This window comes from Oikopleura dioica, chromosome PAR (genome assembly GCF_907165135.1).
Source record: "Oikopleura dioica chromosome PAR, OKI2018_I68_1.0, whole genome shotgun sequence".
Lineage (NCBI taxonomy): Eukaryota > Metazoa > Chordata > Appendicularia > Copelata > Oikopleuridae > Oikopleura > Oikopleura dioica.
Genome location: NC_137293.1, coordinates 8592628 through 8612021, shown reverse-complemented (window position 1 = coordinate 8612021; position 19394 = coordinate 8592628). Strand labels below are relative to the sequence as shown.

General features: G+C 41.3%; 6 protein-coding genes across 8 annotated transcripts; 5 read left to right on the top strand and 1 right to left on the bottom strand.

Moving 5' to 3' along the window:
* Window positions 1-11: 11 nt before the first annotated feature.
* LOC145702723 (uncharacterized) lies at window positions 12-1426 on the top strand. Its single transcript, XM_081779986.1, has 6 exons — window positions 12-255; window positions 295-378; window positions 423-559; window positions 602-718; window positions 758-1117; window positions 1258-1426. The coding sequence occupies exons 1-6, from the start codon at window positions 185-187 to the stop codon at window positions 1338-1340; spliced, it is 852 nt and encodes a 283-aa protein (XP_081636112.1). The 5' UTR covers window positions 12-184; the 3' UTR covers window positions 1341-1426.
* Window positions 1374-2754, bottom strand: LOC145702724 (uncharacterized). The gene is made up of 4 exons (XM_081779987.1): window positions 2324-2754; window positions 2165-2286; window positions 1825-2103; window positions 1374-1779 (listed from the first exon to the last, which is right to left on the bottom strand). The coding sequence occupies exons 1-4, from the start codon at window positions 2365-2367 to the stop codon at window positions 1424-1426; spliced, it is 801 nt and encodes a 266-aa protein (XP_081636113.1). The 5' UTR covers window positions 2368-2754; the 3' UTR covers window positions 1374-1423.
* A 1154-nt stretch (window positions 2755-3908) lies between these two features.
* Window positions 3909-5738, top strand: LOC145702882 (uncharacterized). Of its 2 annotated transcripts, none has more exons than XM_081780172.1 (4): window positions 3909-4018; window positions 4656-5321; window positions 5382-5487; window positions 5547-5738. In XM_081780172.1, the coding sequence occupies exons 1-4, from the start codon at window positions 3920-3922 to the stop codon at window positions 5714-5716; spliced, it is 1041 nt and encodes a 346-aa protein (XP_081636298.1). In that variant the 5' UTR covers window positions 3909-3919; the 3' UTR covers window positions 5717-5738. The 2 variants fall into 2 exon arrangements, with proteins under 2 accessions (XP_081636298.1, XP_081636299.1); XM_081780173.1 differs by having other exon boundaries at window positions 4656-5329; window positions 5390-5487.
* An 805-nt stretch (window positions 5739-6543) lies between these two features.
* On the top strand, window positions 6544-8706 carry LOC145702881 (SH3KBP1-binding protein 1-like). The gene is made up of 7 exons (XM_081780171.1): window positions 6544-6786; window positions 6968-7098; window positions 7166-7659; window positions 7709-7876; window positions 7927-8186; window positions 8233-8394; window positions 8442-8706. Exons 1-7 carry the CDS (start codon window positions 6685-6687, stop codon window positions 8622-8624), a joined length of 1500 nt encoding a protein of 499 aa, XP_081636297.1. The 5' UTR covers window positions 6544-6684; the 3' UTR covers window positions 8625-8706.
* A 35-nt stretch (window positions 8707-8741) lies between these two features.
* On the top strand, window positions 8742-16019 carry LOC145705228 (spliceosome associated factor 3, U4/U6 recycling protein-like). The gene is made up of 11 exons (XM_081782686.1): window positions 8742-8860; window positions 8906-9271; window positions 9387-10334; window positions 10432-10652; window positions 10848-10984; window positions 11031-11536; window positions 11764-11874; window positions 12123-12188; window positions 12298-12373; window positions 15640-15737; window positions 15811-16019. The coding sequence occupies exons 1-11, from the start codon at window positions 8788-8790 to the stop codon at window positions 15981-15983; spliced, it is 2775 nt and encodes a 924-aa protein (XP_081638812.1). The 5' UTR covers window positions 8742-8787; the 3' UTR covers window positions 15984-16019.
* Window positions 16020-16050: 31 nt separating this feature from the next.
* On the top strand, window positions 16051-19381 carry LOC145705719 (uncharacterized). Of its 2 annotated transcripts, XM_081783200.1 has the most exons (7): window positions 16057-16302; window positions 16349-16433; window positions 16477-16841; window positions 16960-17184; window positions 17352-17516; window positions 18048-18167; window positions 18279-19362. In XM_081783200.1, exons 1-7 carry the CDS (start codon window positions 16120-16122, stop codon window positions 18522-18524), a joined length of 1389 nt encoding a protein of 462 aa, XP_081639326.1. In that variant the 5' UTR covers window positions 16057-16119; the 3' UTR covers window positions 18525-19362. The 2 variants fall into 2 exon arrangements, with proteins under 2 accessions (XP_081639327.1, XP_081639326.1); XM_081783201.1 differs by lacking the exon at window positions 17352-17516 and having other exon boundaries at window positions 16051-16302; window positions 18279-19381.
* Window positions 19382-19394: the final 13 nt, after the last annotated feature.

The window sequence follows — 19394 nt, the reverse complement described above, 5'->3', positions numbered from 1 at the left end:
AGAGTCTTTCCCCTAGCGAGCTTGCCAAATAATTTTCTCGCGTAGTAGACTCACCGTTGTATTTTCAAAACGACTTTATGACTAAAAGCTCGTAAATATCTGCACATTCAAATTACGCGGAGCGAGAACAAAGCTAAAAGATCTTAATAAATTGACGCGATCGAGAAAGGAATAACAAATAAAGATGGTGAAGTTCGCGGAGAAATGTAAAACGATGAAGGCATCGACTATCGCCAAATTCTGCACAATAATCAGGTCTGACCTCGTCTAAAATCAATGACTAAAGAATTCTAGCGCTACTATCGCCATGATCGCGTTAGCAACAATGAGAGGCGATGTGAAATCGTACTGGAGATGGACTTTTGGACTCTCCCAAAGGTACTGATCAATGTTCACCAAATCCCCTTCCTTTTAATTTCTAGTGCTTATTTTCTCCTCCATGTTGGCTTCTGGCTATCAGTCCATATGAAACGAGCAATGTATCTGGGTCAATACAGTCTTGACGAGTTCGCCAATCTCGAAGCCAGGCGATTTTTTCTTTCAATTACTCTTGCCACAGGTAAGAAAATCCACCTTGATGATTCTTACTTTTTTCGTTTAGTGGCGTTTTTGTTCTATTTCTTTTCTTTGATTATTTATGGCATGTCCTTCACCGCAGATGGGCCAACATTTTACCCAACAAATAATCACAGCGGATTCTTATTTATTGGCTTGTCAGGTGAGAAACAATTATGGCAAATTTCTCACTATTTTTAAGCAATTTCACTTGGTGCTTACATTTTCGCTTCCGTGGCGATTGACCGGTCAGACGGATTGATGCTTTATGTAACAGGATTTCACGCCCTTCGCAACTCCAAAAGCGTTCCAAAAGAACAGACCTACCAAGTCATTTCGCGCCAACAGTCTAACAGACAACTGCGGCCTTCTCAATCGCAATCAACAATGAAATCGACTGGAAATGCGACGAACAGCATCAGCCAGCACCAGCTAATTGTCAATCAGTCAAACCAAACAAGCCGCGTTGCCTCCTTTGCTGATAGAACATCGACAAAATATGATTCGCTACGACACGATTCAAGCAGCAAAACTCTACCTAAGCCAACTACTAAACCTCTACGTAAGTGAATAAAAAATGAAGTAGCGGGTTTATATTTTGATCGGTTGTGTTGATTATTTTTCCTCTTGGCTGAAAATTCAAACTTAGGATAAGAAATCTTCTGTTTTTTTGATTTACCAATCGTTTAATCTTTTTTATAGAAATTCAACCAACTCGCCAATCCCACCACAACTCAACCATCAGTTCGCCAAAAAACACCTCGTTCGACGAATTCGAACACTAACGAACACAAAACACTGAAAAACAAGCATTTACAAAGCAATGATTCTTTTATTTCTGTTTATAAATAATAAATCATCTTCGAGTTCAGCTATTTTGCTCCATCACATTGATGAGCACATCGAGTTTGCGTACACGAATGTTCCAAGATCTGATCCAGTTTTTCCAAGGCGGGCAGTTTTCATAAGTCGGCTTGATACTCTCTAAGAAGCCGTCTTTGATGTATCCAGTGCCGCTCGAAGATCTGGCGCCAGTGATGGGATCAGCAAGGGGGACGTGAGATGTGGCACATTTGGCGGAGAGTTTATCGACCAGAAAACTTTGGAAGAACTTGTCAAGAGCTTGCATGAACTTCTTTCGACGCGCGGAGAGATTGGCCTGTTTTTTCTTTGGAATAACGTCTGGGTATTTGACTTTGCCCTCGATGATTTTCATCATCAGTTCTGAACAAAAACGATTAGGAACCTAAGTTTATATAAGAAAAATACCTGGAGTAAGCGGTTCGCCAGTTTCAATAGTCGTCGTTGTTGCTGTAGTTGTGGTTCCCGTTGTTGTCGTATAAACAGTTGTTGTTTCTTGTTCATCTTCAACAATAGCATCTGGAGGACTGTAACTCGCCATCGTCTCTTCAATCCACTGAGTCATGGCCGAAACCCTAGTGTAGACTCCAGGAGCATTTTTCATCGCGCAGCCCCAACCTCTAGAAACGATTCCTTGAACCACAGGGCGACCATTGCTCGGGCAGATGAGCGGCCCGCCAGAATCGCCTTAAAATCAAAACTCATTAGCTTTCGAGCTCTCAAATCTACTCGAGAAAATTGAATTTACCTTGGCAAGCGTCTCTTCCACCGTCGGTTTCTCCGTCCTCGTCTTCGTCAAGAACTCCAGCGCAGAACTCATAGTCGGTTTCGAGAATATCTGCATCTGTTGCGAATGGACGCCATTTTGGTCTAAAAATTAATATATTTTATTGATATTTTTTTTTACCGTAAGTAGAAGCGAGAATGATCCACACAGTATTGATCAGACATGGCGTTAACATTTACTTCTTGCAAGATCTTTGCTGTTTTATCCGCAGACACGTAGCCCCAACCAGCTGTATGGCAACCTGCTCCTTGCTCGACGTGTTCTGTTGGGAGACAAGCGAAATCAAAACAGTCTTTACAGTCGCTGAGCAAGGGTTTTTTGAGAACAATAATTCTATTGAAAAAGTTTCAGTAAATCGCCCTTTGAAAACCTTTTCCTAGGAGCATTAGCCTTGAGAGAAGGAACCTGAACAAGCGCAAGATCCGCATCTTCATGGAAAATTATATTTGTCGGCGATAAGGAAAACTCTCCAGCATCTTGTTTGTGCAAATGATAGTCACCAAACCACACCTTCAACGTTTTGTAGTAGTCTTCAACATCAAAGCTGGATGATCGCTTTATTGAGTCAAAATTATTGTAAAAGATAGAAAGATTGTTTTTATTCAAAACTCCTAAATAATCAAATCAACGGGTCTAAAAATTAAAAAGCAAAAAGATTTTTTGATCAAAGGCAACAATTAATTTTCTAGACATAAAACTGACAAAATCATCATTGACTTTTTCCTGAAAACAGTGGGATGCCGAAAGAACCCAATTATCGGCTACAATGACACCTCCACAATAATGCTTGTATGCTCCTCTTCTCTGAAATCTTGCCATGAATGGCCACGCTTCCTTATTCGCATTGTATCCTCCGATGATTCTCTGAGCTTCTTTATTCGAACATTTCAGTCCAACTGGTAAGTACGGCGAAGAAAGACCTCTAGTTTGGTCAAGTTCTCTTTGACCCTCTGAATTACTACTGGCGTTTGCAGTTGCTAAAATGACGGTTGAAAATTTCATATTGAAAGATTCTGATTTGCAACTCCGTCTGAGTACAACTCTTGAACCCGAAAAATGGAACTCGGCGATGGAGGCGCTGTGGATTTGTTTTTGGTAAAAACGGTTTAGGATGTCGTAAGCCTTTAGAAACATGGAAGCGGCGTAATCCTTACATCAAGAAATCTGAAAGATGTGTGTATCTTTGTTGAGCATACAGGGGCTTTGGCAAAATTGTTGATGGTGAAAATATGTGGAAAATAGATTCTAGGAAAACACTTACTGCAAATGATCCTTTATTAATGATAAATGAAAATAAATGACATCTAAGGTTTTCAAAAAGCCCGACTAATTAGGGTCCCTAATTTAGGGAGTGAACAATGCATTTTCAGTTATTAATTTTCCATTGAGATTCAGTCGGATAAAATCTGCACGCGTTTTTGGTTGAAATGTCTGATGATATCAGCTGAAAATCACCACAAAGCGGGCCATTTGCAAAATAACCGTTTCGAGGGAAACAACCGCAATTCTCAAACGGAAAATCGACAAGATGATACTACTTTCGTCCTTTTTGAGAGAAATCGAAAAAAATAAAGAGATCATTTTTTGCAAAATTATTCTCATTATCATTATTATGTAAACCTATTCAATTTGAATATTATTTTCTTTAGTAACTAAAGTTTAGTTCGACAAGAAGTAGCGTTTATTCACAAATTTTGAATTCAGAGAATATTCGGAATGGGTATCGATGCGACCATTGACGACTCCGCAACCTTCAAGATGGACGAAGCTCTTTCCTCCAAAATCTTCTGTTCAGTTTGCACGTTCATTCTGGAGGTAAAACACTATGATGAATTTAAAAAACTTTTTGCAAGCAGAATTCTAACGTGGTCAGATTTTCAGCCCGTAAGAAAGCCTGCAAAATTTTGAGTCGATTCGACCAAATCGTTTTAAAAATTTTCTAGAGAATGACGTCACAAATGACGTCAGAAGGTTACAAAAAGCCGAAACTTTGAGTCTTCATTTAACGGCGTTCCTGCTTGAATTTTTCGGTGTTTGATAGCTTAAATGAAAGCTTTTTAATAACTGCACTAAGGTTTTTACGGATTAAGAAAAAAATTTTAAAAAACTTGGCTCTAGAATTTTCCGAAAAAAAAATTTCGACGAAATGAAAAATCATGAAAAACCTTAGTACAGTTTTTCACAGGGATCAATTTGAACTATAGAACATTAAAAAATTCCGTCAAAAAAGCCCAAAAAAGTGACTCAAAGTTTGCCCAAAATCGCCATTTTTGACAACTTCTAGCGTCATTTATGACGTCATCGTCTGACGGTTTTCGTCTGAGTCTGGTCCAGTCGACTCAGAATTTTACGGGCTTTCTCCTGAATATAAAAATAGGCAAAGTCAGGATTTTGCCTGCAAAAAGTTTTTTAAATTCATCTATTTTTTGATAATTGTTCAACGATCTTTTAGGACCCTGTTTCGCTCGTTTGTTGCGGAGCCCACCTGTGCTCCAAATGCTGCGACGATGTTCGACGAAGTCAGTATCCGAACTGCCCGCTTTGCCGAAAAGCTTACTTCATGTCGACAAAAGGGTATTTGATGGCGAGCGTATTGAGCACTGTGCGGCTCGTGTGCGAGAATGCCGACTGCCGGGCTTCTGTTCCTTACGACGAATACGAGGCTCACAAGAAGAGTTGCCAGGAATGGGCAGAAAAGGAATGTCCAGAATGCAAAAAGGCGACTTCAGTGAAGAAGTCCCACGAGCATTTGGCGTGCTTGGAAACGCTGGCGACTAAGCTCACTGCGGCGGAGGAGCAGATCAGAGAATTGAAAAAAGAGATCGAAGAAATGAAGGAGGAGCAGCCAAGAAGATCAAAAAGAATAAAGATTGAACCAGGGACTGTGAGCGAAGGGGCTTCGACTGTGAGAACAGAACGAGAACGAGAGAGTGCCGATCCCGAGAGAAAAGCCAAATTGGAGAAAATAAGAAAAAAACTTGGAAGTGCTGGCGGTGCTGGACATTTCTTTCAAAATGATAGATCTTCTCGTTATGGAGGTCGACATGTGATGTTAGAAGGAAATGTCAGACAAATCTTGAAATTGCTTTCGATGGGCGAAACGAAAGTAAACTTGAAGGAAATGGAGTTTTTTTTTTCTAAGAAATTAAAGATTTACGAGAGAAAACTCTTTCCGAAGCTTCATAGTGATGAAAAGATAGAGGTCGCCGAGAATGGATGGAGTCTCAGGTTCAAAGGGAGTGGAAATCGCAGACGTCCTTATCGTCTCTGGATCTGGACAAATGGTAAATTATAAGTTATAATTTATAACAATTGTAATTACGAATTTCTAATTTAATTTTAGATGGCGCAGTACGGTTCAAAGCGGTGGCGGAGGAAATTAATATCGACAATGGAGACGAAAAGAGCAGTTCAACGATCAAAAGTGAGGCTGATGGTCCATACAAAGAAGGAATCATGTTCAAATGCACCGAATACTTTTGCTTTGTGAGATTCAACATCACTATTTTGTAAATAAAATTCGTTTTCACCAGAAGTCTTCTTCGAGAAATTGCAGGAAAAACGTTCATAAAGGATAAGAATCATCATTATGAAAAACTTAACATTCTGCATGAGAGAAAGCGCCACCTATCGAGCGTAAAAAAAACTTTCTCTGACGTGTTTTGCGCTGCGCGTGGGCTGGCCGCTGGCGCTGGGGTCTCGGATTTCTACTACGATTTCGCGCTTCCGTTCAGTTTTTGCGCGCCAATTTCGACGCCACTTCCGGCTGAAATTACCGGAATGGAGCACCACAGTTAAACCCAATTAAGAAAATATTTTTGGTTTTGAAGAGATTTTCCCAAGAAGAAAGAATTGAAAATAATGGAAGTAGAGAGTAGCGAAGGAAGAAAAAGAAATGATCCTGTTTGGCTGAATGTGGGAGGGGAAACTTTTTGCGCAAGTGTAGAAACGCTGACTTGGCATCCTGGAACGTTCTTTACCGGTTTGTTTCGAGAAGATGGCGTCGGAATCAAGGAATGGATGGAGAATTATGAATTCAGACTCAAATGTTTTTGATTTCGTCGATATTCTTGAAAAAAAAGAAAGAAATCTTTCAATTTTTATCGTAAATTGCGAGAAAAAATATTCATCGACAAACGTACAATTTGGCATTTTAGCAAATTGCATTTTTAGCAAAATTTAGCAAAAGTATTATACTTTCTCGATGCATAAAACTTTCCGTTGAAGCCTCCAATTCCACGGCCGTGACCTTTTTCACCCCTCAAATTTAAAAACAGAAACGCGCCACTTATACACTTATGAACTTCTTTTATTTCCATCCTCCTTTGAAGTTCGACTCCCAAAATCGGATATTTATCGACCGCGATCCGGCCTTATTCAAAGTCATTCTCTATTTCCTGCGAACGCGGCGAGTTTCATACCCTAACGATACAGATCTCAACGATTTGCTCCATGAGGTCGAGTTCTTTGGCATTTCTGAGATGAGCAACCGAATTCGGCCCTGTTTGGCGACGAAGAAGGAGATTTGCGGCGGGATTATTTTCTCGGAGATGCTTCAACGCGCAGAAGTAACAAATGATCCGGTAAGCTCTTGTTGCCTAATCCAAATGGGGGTCACCTAAAATTCTTCCATCAACAACAAACAATTTCCAGTTTAATTTTGACTTGAGCTTCTTCGAATCGATCAAAATTCCTTTATCTTTGATGCATTCTCTAGCTCTTTCTACATAATTCATTGCAGCATAACTGTAACTTTGTATTCAGGTCTGCGCAGTAGCTGGCCACGGCCCAGTACTAACTGTAGCCCATACAAAATACATCGAATTATTTCGCTACGAAGAGCACCACGGTTGGCAATTCAAGTGCGCCAAGGAAATTCAATACCCACCTGAAAGGAACTAGGCTTGACTTTCTTTAAAAATATCTAATCTGAAGCGATTTCCGATGTAAAGCCGTACAAAGAATTCAAATCAAATGCAACTCGCCGACAATGCATTCTGGCTCCAACGATGGCGATCACTGTATAATTGCGTATTCCTACGACTCCAAGATCATGATCCTCCGCGTCATCGGAGATGAATTCTTCGAAGAAGACTCCCACGATTTCGACCCTTCCAGAGCTAAAAGGCCGATTTCCACTTATTCGAGCTCATCAATCGGCTCGTCGGTTCCATTAAGAGTCGAGCACTTGCGTTTCATCGGAACGCAGCTGATGGGCGTTTCCGAGCGCTCGGAGAATATCGCGTTTTGGAATACGAAACGAAGGGGAAAATGGCAGCAGCAAAAGTTGGAAGACACGATTTTATGCCTTGAAAGTGTGAGCACTTTTGTCTACATGGGATGCGACAGCGGAAGAATTCATTTCACTGATTTGGAGAAATTTCCATTGAGGACAAAAGACAACTCGCTACTGGTGACGGAGCTGTATACTGACCCAATGAAGGAACCAATAACCGGTAAATTATTCACCCTTTTTTGAACACACAACTCATGAATAAATTCCAGCGCTGGCGGTGTCATACGATCGCAATCCAACGCAAGAGAAGCACTACGATTGGGAAACGCTAGAACTTTGTTATGGGACTAGAGAAGGCACTGTTCGCGTTGTGGTTCAATCGCCAGGGTTTAACAAGTTTGGACTTCGTTCTCTTCAGCTTTTGCAGACCTACAAAGGTACCTAGAATGATAGATTTAACAGGACCCTATCGAATTCGTTCCTTTAGTCCACTGTTCTCCGATCACAAATGTTGCTCTTTCGGGCCGATTTCTCATCTCCGTCTGCGCATCAAACCACGTTCGTACTTGGGCGATGACCCGATTTCGTGGAACTCTTTCCACGCAGCCTGGTTCCGCCCCCTTCGCCAACTTCCACCTCACTACCACTCAAACTTCGCCATCTTTACCTTCTTCGATAAAATGCGGGCCCTACGGAGACGTGGGTAACTCTGACGAAACGCAGATCTTTTGCCAGTTGCCTATGCAGGTAACGAGTTATTTTCAAGATTAACAATTCATCACTCAAGTGGTAGCTTTCGGACACACTCCTCGTGAGAGCAGCGGACAAAGGCGCTAGAATTGGAACTCTGACGTCTGTCAATGGCTCCCCGATTACGACATTCTTGAGTCATGATTTTGAGAGCCTTCCGAGAATGGGACTCAAGCCGTTCCGACTCGTTATGACTGGCCACCTTGTAATTTTAATTAAAACATCGGTAGAGTCATTCTAATGCGCATTTAGGACGGCTCAGTGCAAGTCTGGGACCTGACCAAGCCGCTAGAACAGTACCAAATGCCCCAGAACATGCTTAACCCGAACAACTCCACAACTGGTGGCGACATTACAACCCAGGAACTAATCGAAATAGCCCAGAAAGCTGACGAAGCCAAAATTGCCCTTACAAAAGTCGCGCATTCTTCATAAGATGGAAATGATCCTTTTCAAGAATCCTGCTTCTTCCAATTCAAATACCTGCTGTCTTCAACCAAAATTACTGTTCGTTCGTTATGTTGAAAGACGGTTTTTAATTTTTGTTATTTTAGATCGAGGTTGAAAACGAGTTTCAAATTGAAACTTTCAATTGAAAATGCCTGAACAAGAAATCAAGCATTATCATGGAAATGATGGATCCGATGATAGTTCTGATGATGAAGACATGGGTAAGTCGAGTATTTTCGCTTTCGATGATGGTTATTTATATTCAGCTGACGCTTCGATAAAGAGTATAAAAGACGAACTCGCCCTGAACCCTTCCAATTACGACAAACACCTAGAACTAATCAAAATCTGCAAAGAATCCGGCGAACTAGACGAATTACGCACTGCCAGGGAAAATTTCGCCGCGATCTTTCCGCTAACCGAGAAGCTGTGGATAGAATGGATCGCAGATGAAACTTCACTTACGGAAACAGAAGAGGAGCATGAAAAACTTGTTGAGCTATACGAAACTGCCGTGGGAGACTATTTGTGCCCAGATTTGTGGCTCAATTATTGCCAATATGCTCTGCGATGGCTGGGCGCGGAAGGTGGCCTTGGGAAATTCAGAGCGCTTTGTGAACGAGCAATTACTCAAGGAAGGGGATTGAGATTAAAAATAATAAGCTGAATAGAGAAATGATCAAGTTATGACTAGAAACGTCTTATTCTGTATAATACGAACTATTTTGATTTGAAAATCCTCGTTGAAAGTTGGTTTGCACCCAGAGAAAGGTGCTCCAATTTGGGAAATCTACCGCGAAACAGAAACAGCACTTGACGGAGAGGACAAAAAAGAACGCGTGACGAAAATCCTGCGACGTCAGGTTGCACTGCCACTGTACGACAACGAAGTCGCATTCAAGGAATTGAAGCAAATCGATAGCGAACTCTGGAAAAAGGTCAAATGCGACTACGACGCGGCGAAGATAAAGTTGAAAGAGATCGACGAGTTTGAAGCGAAGTTGAGATTGACCGACAATCCAAGTGAACTGGGCGAGATTTGGAAAGAATACCTCAAGTACGAAATCAAGAAGTCAGACCCAGTTCGCATCGAATTTGCGTACGACCGCGCAACGACGCAATTATGCTTGAATCCAGCGCTTTGGCTGGAATTCCTCGCATGGGCGAAGAAAATAAAAAGTCCAAATTTGCGAAAGATTTCGGTGCGCGCCGCGAGAAACTGTTCTTGGGATGAGAACCTGTGGCTAGAGAGATTGAGCTTGACGGATGAAGATCCAATGAAAGTGTTCGACGACGCTGTGGAAGCACTAGAAGGCGTTGGCATTGAGCGGTTACAGGGCTTGCTCTGGCAGCTTGTGTTAATATACAGACGCCGAGCCACTCAAAATGATGATGACATGGAAGATTCTCTGTCGAACATAAGCGATGACGCGAAGAACGCGTTCCGAACTGCTGTCAAAAAAGCAATCCAGATCAGCCTCTCGTTAAGCGCCTCAGATCTTGTCCAAGAGTTCGAAACATTCGCCGCAGAAGTAGAAATGGTCTTCTTCGACGAATTGCCACGCGGCCGATCGAAATTTGAGAAACTGCTGAAGTCGAACTTCGGACAAGACGGTAAGAATTGGGTGCGTTTCGCTGAATTGGAGCAATTTCACGGCGATCTTCAGCTCGTTCGCAAAATCTATAAAAAAGGAAGCGTTGAAAAAAATTACTCAAAGTAGAAATCTCAAAGTGGTAGTAATTGTTGTAATTTCCGGCTTTCGACTGGTTATTTTTCAACGTTATTGATTAGGGATTATGTTTTCGAAAGTGAACTGCTACGATATATTCATGAAAGCGTTGCATTTTGAAAGAATGTATGGAACACAAGAAGACCTTGAATCGACGGTGTCCTCCATCGCCAAGAAACAAGAAGAAAACATCAGAAAGGAACAAAAAGAAGCAGCGGAGAAGGAAAAGGCTCAAAAACGAGCAGAAAAACAGTCGAAGAAAATTGGAAAGAAAGAATTCAAGGTAATGAGCTCGTTTTTCAATGGTTGAAGCTCAACCTTTTTTTCTCATGCTTTGCAAGCAAAAAAAAAGAAGTTTGATAAGATCAATGATAATAAAAAAGTTGCTCGTTTTTTGCTGGGAATGGATCCAGCAGCCTCCTATCAATGAGAGTTTATTGAATAGCGATAAAGAATCAGACTCAATGCGTTTTTTTAGGCAATGGCTTTTGTGAAGCAGATTGATGAGAGTCAAGGCAATTCAGATGATGCAGCTTGTATTGAGCCAGAGAGAAAGAAACACAAGAAAAATCCAAAACAGAATGGCGACTCTGGAGCATCTGTTTCTCCCCAAAAGTAAGTGGCGTACCTGTTTTCTATTGATTTACAAATTTGTGTCCAGGATGGAAACGGATTCTTCGGAATCAATGAATCCCCCAGCTGGTGATTTCAAAGCGCCAATGCCGATGGCCCCGCCTATGGGGTTACCTGTTGCGTTTGGTTCCAAAAAGCCAGTTCAGCCCAAAAAGCGCCCGCCGCCCATTCAAAAAACCGACAATAACAAAAAACCAAGCAAAAATGAAGAAAAAGAAGAGCTCGACCCTAATCAGCCGAAATTCAAACATGCCGAAACTACCGAGGAGAAAGAAAGAACTGTTTACGTGTCAAACATGGACTACAAATTAAAGAACCCGGAGAAGGAGTTGAAGAAGATCTTCGTCGGCTGCGGCGAAATCGAAGAATTCCGAATGGTCAAAAACGGCGTTCTTTTCCGAGGATATGGATACGTTCTTTTCAAAGAGAAAAAAGGGCACGATAATGCATTGCTCAGAGACAGAACGAAGATAAATGGACGGCCGTGCTTCGTTTCAAAGTTTTCGGAACCAGGCGACAGTAAAAATAAAAAAGGTACTTTTTTGGGAAATAATAATCGAGAGGAGCACTCAAATATCAAAGAGCCTCATGCTCTGTATATTCGCGCATTTTCGAGTATCACGGCCACTTATAAAATCAGCTACAACTGTGATATACCGCGCGCCGGTGACTGGGGCTTTTGTGTCTAAAAACAACATCCCCAGACATCAAAACAAGTAACAACAAGTATCTAAACACGTGTATCAATTCTTCTTGTTAAGACTTCAAGTTCAATGATGGGAAAGAAGACCATCGAGTTTTTGTCAAACATCCGAAACCACTGTCGATCGACGAAATCCGTCAAGTGTTCGAAAAGTGTGGCACCATAATAGGCTCGGTTGGAAAAAAAATCAAGTTAGTCCTCGTTGTCTTCGGCATCCAAATTTCAAAATCCATCCGTAGCCACGAGGCGGTTAATCAGGCCGACTTTGATTTATAGATGTCCATTAACGTCTTCTCTGTGCCTAATGACAGGCGTATAAATAAAAATCCACCTCGGGGGAGGACCAATGTTGTTCCTCAAGGACAAAATACTTTATTTCAATTTCGAGTTTTTCAATTTTCCAACTATGATAAAAAGACACGCGACTGCCAGAGACACGAGAGGGAAGAAGAAAGCCGTTTTTCTATGTTGAATTTGCAACAGGTACAATTATTTATAATGGCTGAGTTATGGGCTGATTAAACATTTTGCCGACAAAACTAACTTAGCTAATAAACCGTAAAATACAGTCCTGTTGACATCTGTTTATTAGCTCTCGAAGCGACGAAAGCAAATTTGATGCTCCATCAAAAAGAAGTTTTTGGACACGTTATTGAAGTTCTTGTCAGGCAAGGTTGACCGTATATTTTTTTCTGAGCGCTTTCTGCTGCATTAGATTTTTTCAACGCGAAAACTTGTTTCTGGCCTAATTGCGCCAATTCTGAAAGTAATGGGTTTTTCTCCACGCCGCGGCGGCTCGCGTGCCGGACAATTATTCGTGTTAGTTATAACCTCGTAATTGAGTTTTATGAATCGTCATCGATCACGGAGCCGAGAGAGGATTATCAGTGTCACAACGGTGAACATGCGGTAGATCAAAGAGCAGCGATTTTCTTACTTTTTTCTACTTTCTTACCGCTCAGAATTCCTTGAAGACGAAAAAACAGACATGTCGTTTCTTTTTAGCAAATATTTTTACCCGTATCGAGAGAAAACATACACACAGTAGCCGATAAGATGAGATTTGTTCAAGCTCAAGGAGATACTAACAATGTGGGGGATTTTAATTTCCGCTGCGAGTAGCTGAAGCGGAAGGGGGCAGGTTCCGGGTGTATTAGCGTGCGGGCCTTGTGTTTAAACATCGGATCATGGCTGTTGATTTCGAGTCCTTTGGTTTTACCCGGCATTTTTTTCCGGGCAACCCACTGATTTTTCAGCGGGTTACTCGCACGGAGAGTCTTTTTCACGGGCTACCCGCGCTACTTGTTTTCTCCATTCCGCCGAGTAGCTCGCGATTACCCGCAACCCTTTTTCTCGAGCCAATCAGACGAGCGAATTTTCTTCTTTCTAGGCGAAATTTTCACGAGTAGCTCGCGATTATACTTTATCCATTTACTCGATCTACTCGCACGGGTCTCCGCGCGAGTAACCCGTAGAAAAATCTGCGGGTTGCCCGGAAAAAAATGCCGGGTAAAACCAAAGGACTCGAAATCAACAGCCATGCATCGGATAGTTATTTATGTTTTTGGCGTTTTTGATTGGAAATCAGTTTTTTATTGATGAAATGGCGTCATTCGGGGAAAAAGATTTATTGACGCTAGGTTCATCAACGAGACCTTCAGCAAAGCTCAACCCTAAGATTGTCGATGAGACAGAGGCCTTGTATTCCAAGACTGCCTTTTTCGAGAGGACTTCTTGGAAAGATTGTAGCCCCTGTGTTAAGAATTTACGCACTTTTGGCACAAGATAGTCAAGGTGTAGGCTCATTTAGCTGAGGCGACTTTGCAGGATGCGGGAAGCGATTAGCAGATTTAAAAATCGCGATTGGCACCTTGTTCGAGCTGTAGTACTCGCCTCCGGGGAGTAATCCATTTACGTAGAGATTCAATTTTCGTTATTGAGTGAAGTCGTGGAAGTCTAAGAGAGTCTGAACGTCTGTAAGGGAGTACAGTATTCACTTTTTCTTCTATACGCTTAGTGGCTACTATCAACAGCGCATAAAAAGTGCCCTATTGACAGTGGCTTGACGAGATTATTTACTAAATGGTGGTTTTGTCACTTTTGTTTGTCTTTTTCGGACACAATTGCGCGATACCATCCGGCTAGACTGCCATAACTCAAATTCTCAGAATTAATTGGAACAAGAGCTTATTTCCCTTTTTTCGTTTTATATAAACAGGTAGCTGGGGGCGGACATCCGCGAATTTACCGCATCGTACTAGTCTGACACGATTAGTTTGGTCACCAGAGAGCAAGCGCCAATATTTGCGATATATGGTTAATATTTGGCATAATTATCCGCCAGCATTTGTTCAAAACAGGCTCCACAAAAAACGCCAAAGCGGCTGTAAACAAGATGATCTAATCGTCTTCAAGTACCTGTAGCTTTTTACAGAGCTAGAATTAAAATAAGAGATCAAAAGAAGACAGAAAAAAAGAGAGGGAATTGGCTTCCTGAGAAATTATTTCAGAGAAAAGCTTTTTAAAACTCCCTAAATACAAGTATTCCTGTAGTATTAATAATAGGGGGTATCTCCTTAATTTATCTTCTGAAACTCCGGTCTATCATTTCGATCCACCCTTTCACAGACCATAAAATCCTCGTGTTTTCCCTGCTCGACATTTATGATGATCCCAAATCGCCATAAAGCCTCGAAAATGTAGCGATTGGAAAAATCCATGTCAAGTTTACAAGTGCGTAAAAATCGACCCAAAAGTAAATTTTGCGGCGCAAGGGTTCCACGGCGCATTCCATTTTTTTCTTCGGGGCCTGTAAAACGCAAATGGCCTTGGCAAATTCTGCGGCATTTTTGAGAAAACGAAGGAGAGAGAAAAAATGCGCGTCACTGCATATTTTATTTTTTCATTTTGGGAGATTAGAGCCGGAAAATTATTAAATCGCCCCTCGGATCGTAAAATACATCTTCCATAAAACACAGTGGCGTTGAATAAGTCTTAACGTTGAGAAAATATTTCCTCCCGGATTATCTGGTGACAGGTAATAGTTTTCGCCCGTAATCGAGTGAAACTTGGGAACGGTGGATTATTCTGGATCTAAACTTAGCGAACGAAAGGGCGTGGGAAGTGTCAGAGGTTTGAGGCTGCTCTTTTTCTGAAATTGCCATTGCAATTTTACTAGTCAGACTTCAGTCATTTTCGAAATACTTTTAAATTTATAGAATTGAGTAGTTCAGTTTTCAAGGGGATGGCACTTCATCTTGAATCATTATTTTCTTGGTCATAAGATTCTTTTCGTCTGAAATTTAATTCTTTTCGACCCTATAAATTGTCAAAATTTTAACCAAAATTTTGAGCTTCCTTGAGATTTTTATCTGTAGAAGATATCTATCAAAAAATCAAATGTCAGCATTTATCCATTTTAGCGCAGATGCAGATTAACCACCACCCAAGTTTATTGAATAATAGGCATAAGCTTTTGAATTCTTCTTTTATTTTCTTTATTCGTGCGCGCTGCTATGCGAGTAGCGCGGAACTTTACGATGTGCTAACGAGCAATCGGGTTGTACGCTTGCGCACTAAAAACTTACACCTAGAGTCTTATTCCGCTCAAACACCGGAAATATTTTGTCGCTTTTCACCTATGACGTGTTCTACAAAAGCCTACTGATTAAGAGATTTCTGTCAGAAGATTTTCATGTTTTACTTTTTTAAGGTTAGTTCTAAGCGTAAGCATGTTGTTGTTTTTAATAAGTATGTTTTATTTTACCCTCATCTTATTGGGCGACTTTCAATTTAAGAGCTTTTGATTGGTTGATTTTTCGTACTTTCGTAAAATGCAAGTTTTTTATGCCTCAAATGATGCACCCCTTCTCTAAATACACAAATGTATTCAATCAATATGTTTTCTGATTTCACGGTCAACCCTTAAATACAGTGACCCGCCAAAGCGTGGCAAACAAGCTTCGGACGAACCGAAGATTATTGATATTTCAAAGACGGCCTACGCAACACCCAGGAGTAAATTTAATCTAGGCAAAGAGGGATGACATTTTTATGGCTTTATTGAGTACCCTCGCGAGGGCGATAATTCATCCTCCAAAATCAGTGCCGAGAAATATCAAAAGTAGCGCTCAAGCAGCAACAAAGAAAGCTACTAGTGTCCCTTCCAAGCCAGCACCTGAACCAGTGTCCGAGGAGAAATCCGATTCCGGAGAGAAATCCCAAAAGCCCAAAAAGGCCGGCCTCTCAAATGCCGATTTTGCGAAGTTATTTTCCTAATAAGTTCACCCCCACATCTACTTGTCTTCTATCACACATTGGAAAGATACAACAGACATTTTTAAAACCTTTTTCTTTTTAGAAAGATTATCAAAAAAAGTGTGATCGAGCATCGAAATCGGAATCGAGAAAGAGAATGGGAGCATGTACCTCGACAGCGGCGGGTAGCAGTTCCGCCGAAACATGCGATAATGTCTATCGAATACGACAGCTGGATGAAAAGTATCGAAGAAAGCAGCTATTTATACTTCGCTTGACGGACAAGCAAATAATCATAATGCGCAAAGGAAGACGAGAAAAGCCGGAGAAAACTATTTCGGTAATTTAATCCTTCCTCTAGCAATATAATAATATTTTTAATATAGCTATATCCGGATAGCAATTCTCTATATGTGCTTCGTTACGGAATTCCAGAACTCAATCAACCTGCCATTCTTCTTGAAGTAAAAGGTAGTGTATCAACTCGACCACTCTTTTCTAACCACTGTTCTAGGGTTCCGAAACGAGCCAGACGTTCAGTATCTTTTCTATTGCAAGCGCCACGAAAAACTCTTCGAGCAGCTACAGAAGAAAATCAGCGAAGCGAGTAAGCGAATTTCTCGCGGGACATTGCGTTACACTCCCGTTTCAACGCCGACTCCGACAACTCCCGGTCACAATACAAGCCAGCCGAGCAGTTTTCATTTGAACGGGTCGATTCATACTCATAGTACGCCGCAGATGGTCGACCCCCTTGCTTTGCCTCACTTTCAGCCGGGATCGTTGGGGACGAGTAGTCAACCGCCGCCTGGAGATAATAATTATGTGAATACAGAGCAACCAGTTGTTCCTCCTCAAACTCCAAGGAATAACTCATCGGTACGTTTTCTTTCTATCAATTTATTTAGTTCTTCTATGTGCCAGAGAACTACAACCACGTTCTCTAATGATTCTCTTCCTTGATTTCGAACCGCCGCAAACTAACTTTGAACTTAAGTTTGGTGGCAGCAGATTCAACATGCCGCTGTCACCAGTAGCCGAAGACGAGCAGCCACTGAATAACATGGACCAGGCGAGTGGAAAATTCGTCCTTGACCAGCCGCCGCTGACACGGGCAGAACTTCAAAAGCGCCGCATGGCACCGCCAAAGACGAGTCCGCCGAGCACCTTTGAGCCCAACTGGCCTGGGATGCCTCCTCAAATGCGTTTTGGCAGTGGTTCGGTGAGTATTTGAGTGCTCTTTTATTACAGACAAAATTTATAAAAATTTTGCTAACAAATGTTTTATTGAATTCTCGCTAACAACTAATTTCGCTTAAAAAGAAAAAAAAATCATTTCAATTAACAGCTGAATATCACGCGAGTAGTTGATTTACGCGCGATTTTCAGTTTTTCTGCGGTTCCGGAGGCAATACAGACCGAGACACTGTAACCTCGCGCACATCGCTTTCAACCCGATCATCTGGCTTGCTGAATCAGTTATCGGCTCGCTCCGATTGTGAGCCACTGCTAATGCCTTCCAATGTTTCAACGCCAAATCCAAATCATCACATGGTAAAATATAATCAAACTCAACTCCATTTATTAACTCGAGCCTTGACCATCGTAAACCAGCTAAAAACTCGATCTACAAGTCGTAGAATTTACAGTACACATTGAAGCTCCTAAACTTCAAATATAATTTGTTTCTTTTGAAAGCAGGAATTTTACTATTTTCGGAACAAATATACTGACCCATTCTGTTCAATTCTTAAACGTTTTTATTCGAAGATTTCATAAAAAATGCCCTTCCAAGATTCTTGACAAGAAATCGACATGTTTTGTCATGACTTTGGTTTTCTTGATTTTACCGTTTTTGCGATAGTGAAAATCAATGCCTACTCATAATTCTGCACTTTACCCTTTCGCAAAGTTGACAAGCGTGTCTAGGCGAAAGCTCAAAGCATACAGAGCGTTGTGTACCGCGCTGTCAAATGAAACAACACGCGCTTCAAGTTGTGTAGTCGAGTTCACCCTGGCGTTTTCCCATGGTCGCGGATTAAGCATGGAGATCAAGTGGCATTAGATCTTAACCACAAACTTCAGAGATTCAAACAACACAACTCGAGTGATCCGATTTACGTTCAGCCCAACCAGCCCGATGAGTTCACAGCACCAAGAACGCCTGGCATTAGTTCCTTCACTGCTCCTCCCCAATCTTGCAAGGTACTACTAAAATACAACAATTACTACTCTGTAGTACAGAGTCTGTACTTCTAGTTTTAAGTAGTACAACAAAGACTACCTGTATTTCAATACCCTAACAATCTATTTTAGCGTTTTATCTTTCCTCCCATGGACGCATTAACGCGACCAGAAGGCTCTTCGATGAATTACGTGACCGTGGAGCACAATTCTATGTCATCCTCAAACTCAACGCCTCGGACACCGAAAACGCCGAGCGCCACCGTCCAGTACACCCCCGTCGACTTCCAGAAAACGGAAGAACTCCACCGTAGTCAATCGATAACGCGTGTGGATTCAACGCGCTCACGCTCCGCTCTCCTCCCTCAAAAGAACTGAGAAGGATATATTCTAGTGTCAATTTAATTTATTCTGTCAAATATTGTATTTATATTTCTACCTGGCTCAATTACTCAACTACCACTTTTCAATCCCTTTGAAAAAACACCAGCCTATCATCGCGCAACACTGACCCAAAAAACGAACCCAAAAAGCAAAAACAAAACTCAAAAATACAAACGTTCAACCTATCAATTGTTTTATTCCATGTGTACCTTCTTCTTTGACCTCTTTTTGTTAACCTATCGCAGGAGAATGAACAAGGAAAACGACTCGCTAAAGATATTAACCCATAAATACGAACTTTAATCCTTTGCAGGACTATTTTGTGTACCAGTTGCTGTCCTGAAGATTTTCGAGTTGGCATCGACGTTAAAAAAATCTAAAATCGACAATCCGGGCTTTCGATTCTGAAGTTTTATATCCAATTCAGGACCCTCACTGTCGATGTTAAGTTGAAAATTTTCAGGACGACTTGAAGTAGTCGCAAAGTTACTACTTTGATATTTTATGACAAATGTTGTTATGAAAAAAATTGCTGTGAAGCTAAAGACGAAAAGAGAGTGAAAGATTTACACTCAAGATTTGAGAAATCACTCTTTACTTGAAGAGCAAGGTGCGTTTGCAAACGCACTTGGGTTTCCCTTCGCGTCCGTCAGTTCTTGATTTACGATCATTCCATAATTGTCAATAAAGAGCTCTTTACTTCAGTTCCAGTTTTTGTTAAATGCCTTGAAACCCTAATTTTCTGACTACCGGTTGCAATTCCATTTTGTATTTCTGAAACTTAATTTCTGAACTAATTTTGGTGCGAAATCCAAATCTTTCTTTTCTGAAAACCAACCATTTTTCCTGAAGCTTTGAACAAAA